We start from the raw sequence: 3,324 nt of genomic DNA, 5'->3' as shown, positions 1-3,324 counted from the left end.
AATATTATTTAACTGCTCAAATTGAGGGGAAATACACTTAATTTAAGAAATGTTTACTTATTTCTAGATCATTTTTGCAGTGTATGCATTTCGGTTAAAATTAAAAAAAATCAAAGCTTGCATTTTCTTCAGATTCCTCACACTTTTTCACTAAACTTACAGCTAAAATTTTTATTTTAGCTCACAGGTAAAATAAAAACCCTAAACCGAATATTTTATTTTTATTTATTTATTTAACCTTTATTTTACCAGGAAGTCCCTTGAGATAAAATCTCTTTTTCGAGGGAGACCTGGCCAAGAGGCAGCAGTACAGTAAGAGATATAAAAACATAAAAACAACATAATAAAATCAATCATAAACTAGACTCTAGAATAACAGTTACAATTCTCTGTGCAAGCGGTTTTCAATAGTGATTTAAAATGCTGTAGTGGGATAAGAGTCCGTAATAGCAGGGAGTTTTGAATATTGTGCCACGACCGTGGTGCTGCATAGGAAAATGATGTTTTGTTAAGATCTGTGTTGATCCTGGGAGTAGTGTAAAGAACACGACTTGAAGAGCGTGAGTTGTAACCACTGTTAGCTACAGACATGAGGTGACACAGGTATAAAAGAATAAAAATAAAGGGTTGTGAATACAGCCCAAAAAAATCATTTTGTATCAGTTATTATTTATTTCTTATATTATTTGTAAATGGTGGTGACAGTGATTTTTTGTTTTTGTTTTTAAGCATGTGCGCTGATCGATGGCACTTTTTTTAAATTTCGTTGTTCTTGTCACAATGACAATAAAGATAAATTGAATTGAAAAACCCTAAATCCAGTTTATTAGAGATGAAGGAAATGTGGCGTTACTGCCTGCATGTTCCTTAGAAAAGTGTTTTGTTTTTTGTTTTTTTTTTATTGTCATTTTGTATGCACAAAATTTTTGATAAATTGTAAACAGAGTGGGAGAAAAAACGTGGTGCAAAAAAACACAACGATATGGAAGTTCGGAGCATTAAATATATATATGGTGTAAAATATGCTGTTTTTTTCGGTGTTGTCAGTTTGATGCCGAGTCTGTGACTTGATTTAGAGTTTTTCCTGAGGAAGGCCTGCTTATGGAGAGAAATCTGGTCCAGATTTATAAAAAGGAAACAACATTTAAAAAAAAAAAAAAAAAAAGACATTGAAAAAAAATCTGTTGCAAAAATTATCTTTGAAAAACTGCTCAGTAAAAAAAAGGTTTTAAAAGTAATTATAATGTTTAACGCAACAGTTCAAATCAATATATTTAGTTTTATTTCCCTTTTTTATTTATTTTATATTTTTTATTTATTCTTTACTTCAAACCCAAAACAAAAATTCACTCTAATGTTGCAGACTAATAGAAATGCATCTTTGCTTCTCTCTCCAGGGGAAAGCCCGCCCCCAGAAGTGAGGAGAATGTGATCTTGTAAAGGCAACTTGTAATGAATAAAATCTGTAAAACTAAACCTGAAAAATATGAAATTTGAAAATATGAGATCTGCTAAAAAATTAAAATGAGCAAAAATAAAATATGAGAAAAAAATACAATCCGTGGAAACGGCAAAGCTGCTGTCAAAACATTCTTTACCTTTAAGATTCATTCCTGAATTGTATTTTTCGTTTTTATTTCCATTTGTATAACGCGTTCTTTCCAACAATAATGGTACAAAATTCACCCCATAGCCGTCAATATATGCTGTGTTTTTTTCGGTGTTGTCAGTTTGATGCCGAGTCTGTGACTTGATTTAGAGTTTTTCCTAAGGAAGGCCGCTTATGGAGAGAAATCTGGTCCAAATTTATAAAAGGAAACAGCATAAAAAAAAAAAAAAAAGACATTCAACAAAAATCTGTTGCAAAATTATCTTTGAAAAACTGCTCAGTAAAAAAAAAAGGTTTTAAAAGTAATTATAATGTTTAACGCAACAGTTCAAATCAATATTTTTAATTTTATTTCCCTTTTTTAATTTTTTTTTATTTATTCTTTACTTCAAACCCAAAACAAAAATTCACTCTAATGTTGCAAACTAATAGAAATGCAACTTTGCTTCTCTCTCCAGGGGAAAGCCCGCCCCCATAACTGAAGAGAATGTGATCTTGTAAAGGCAACTTGTAATGAATAAAATCTGTAAAACTAAACCTGAAAAATATGAAATTTGAAAATATTAGATCTGCAAAAAAATTTAAAGGAGCAAAAATAAAATATGAGAAAAAAATAAAATCCGTGGAAACGGCAAAGCTGCTGTCAAAACCTTCTTTACCTTTAAGCTTCATTTCTGAATTGTATTTTTCATTTGTATTTCCATTTGTATAACGCGTTCTTTCCAACAATAATGGTACAAACATCACCCCATAGACGTCTTAATGCTGAAAATGAAAAGAAAAATGTTTCTGACACTAACCTGGAGCTGGTAGGGCTTTCCAGCTCGGATTATCTGTGACACCAGGAAATTGGTGTGGAAAAAGTGCACATTCTCATCTAAGAAGCCGTGGAGGATCAGCAAACGATTGGGCCTGAAAGGAGAAGCAGAAGACGATGCGTTACAAAGCGGGACTCCAAACTGGATCACAGACATCAATAAAATAGTTCAAATACTTCCGGTGTGTCTAAAGATAACTTCTTTCAGTCATGAACAAAAAAACGCAAAAAAGTTACCTGAGTTTCAATGAATTAAATAAAAGTTTATTTTATTATATTTCAGCTATTTGCTGCTTTAAAGGCTGCAGTCTAGGAAGAGGGAAAAACTCGGTCTTTATTTACAATCATTTGACATTTCCTAAAGTCAGGGACATGCAACAGCATGCATAATAATCCCCTGTGTGTGTGTACTGACTCGCTTGGCAGCTTGTCCACGTGCAGAGCCACGGATCCCTCCTCGTAGCCCTGCTGGTTGTTCTCAGGCACGTCCATGTAGCGCTCCGTGTAGCCCGTGTCGTAGGCCATCCACACCGTCACCGGGGCGCCGGCCACAGCCAGCTGCAGGCAAGAGACAATCATGGAAAACTTATCGCCAACACTGACACCATGTGGCTGTAAAATGCTGCTTCACCCTTACATCAGTCCCTTTTGAAATAAAAAATATGTTTTAAAGTAAGTTGATGGTAGTAGGTACCAGATCTGCTCTGGTGGTGATATCTGCTCGTGGCCCCGCCCCTTCTTCTGAAGTCATTATATGGCAACTCCACTCAGACAAACTGTACTGCACCTGTTTCTTCGAACCTCTTTTGGAGTTTCAACATATTATTACCTATATTTGCTATTATTTTACATTTAATTGGCGATCTAAAGTAGCCGAAAGTAGAAAAACAATCATTGT

General features: G+C 34.1%; 1 protein-coding gene across 2 annotated transcripts in view; it reads right to left on the bottom strand.

Moving 5' to 3' along the window:
• The window catches only part of dpp9 (dipeptidyl-peptidase 9), a 41,494-nt gene that overhangs the window by 1,488 nt on the left and 36,682 nt on the right, over positions 1-3,324 (bottom strand). For both annotated transcript variants that reach the window (XM_015393112.1, XM_015393113.1), the window contains exons 19-20: positions 2,842-2,984; positions 2,410-2,521 (exon numbers count right to left, since the gene is read on the bottom strand). In XM_015393112.1, coding sequence (XP_015248598.1) covers positions 2,410-2,521; positions 2,842-2,984 — 255 coding nt within the window. The remainder of the gene's footprint in view (positions 1-2,409; positions 2,522-2,841; positions 2,985-3,324) is intronic.

Source organism: Cyprinodon variegatus, unplaced genomic scaffold (genome assembly GCF_000732505.1).
Source record: "Cyprinodon variegatus isolate N-32 unplaced genomic scaffold, C_variegatus-1.0 Scaffold625, whole genome shotgun sequence".
Classification (NCBI taxonomy): Eukaryota; Metazoa; Chordata; class Actinopteri; order Cyprinodontiformes; family Cyprinodontidae; genus Cyprinodon; species Cyprinodon variegatus.
Note: the sequence above shows the minus strand (reverse complement) of the source record. Positions and strands in the feature narration are given on the sequence as shown.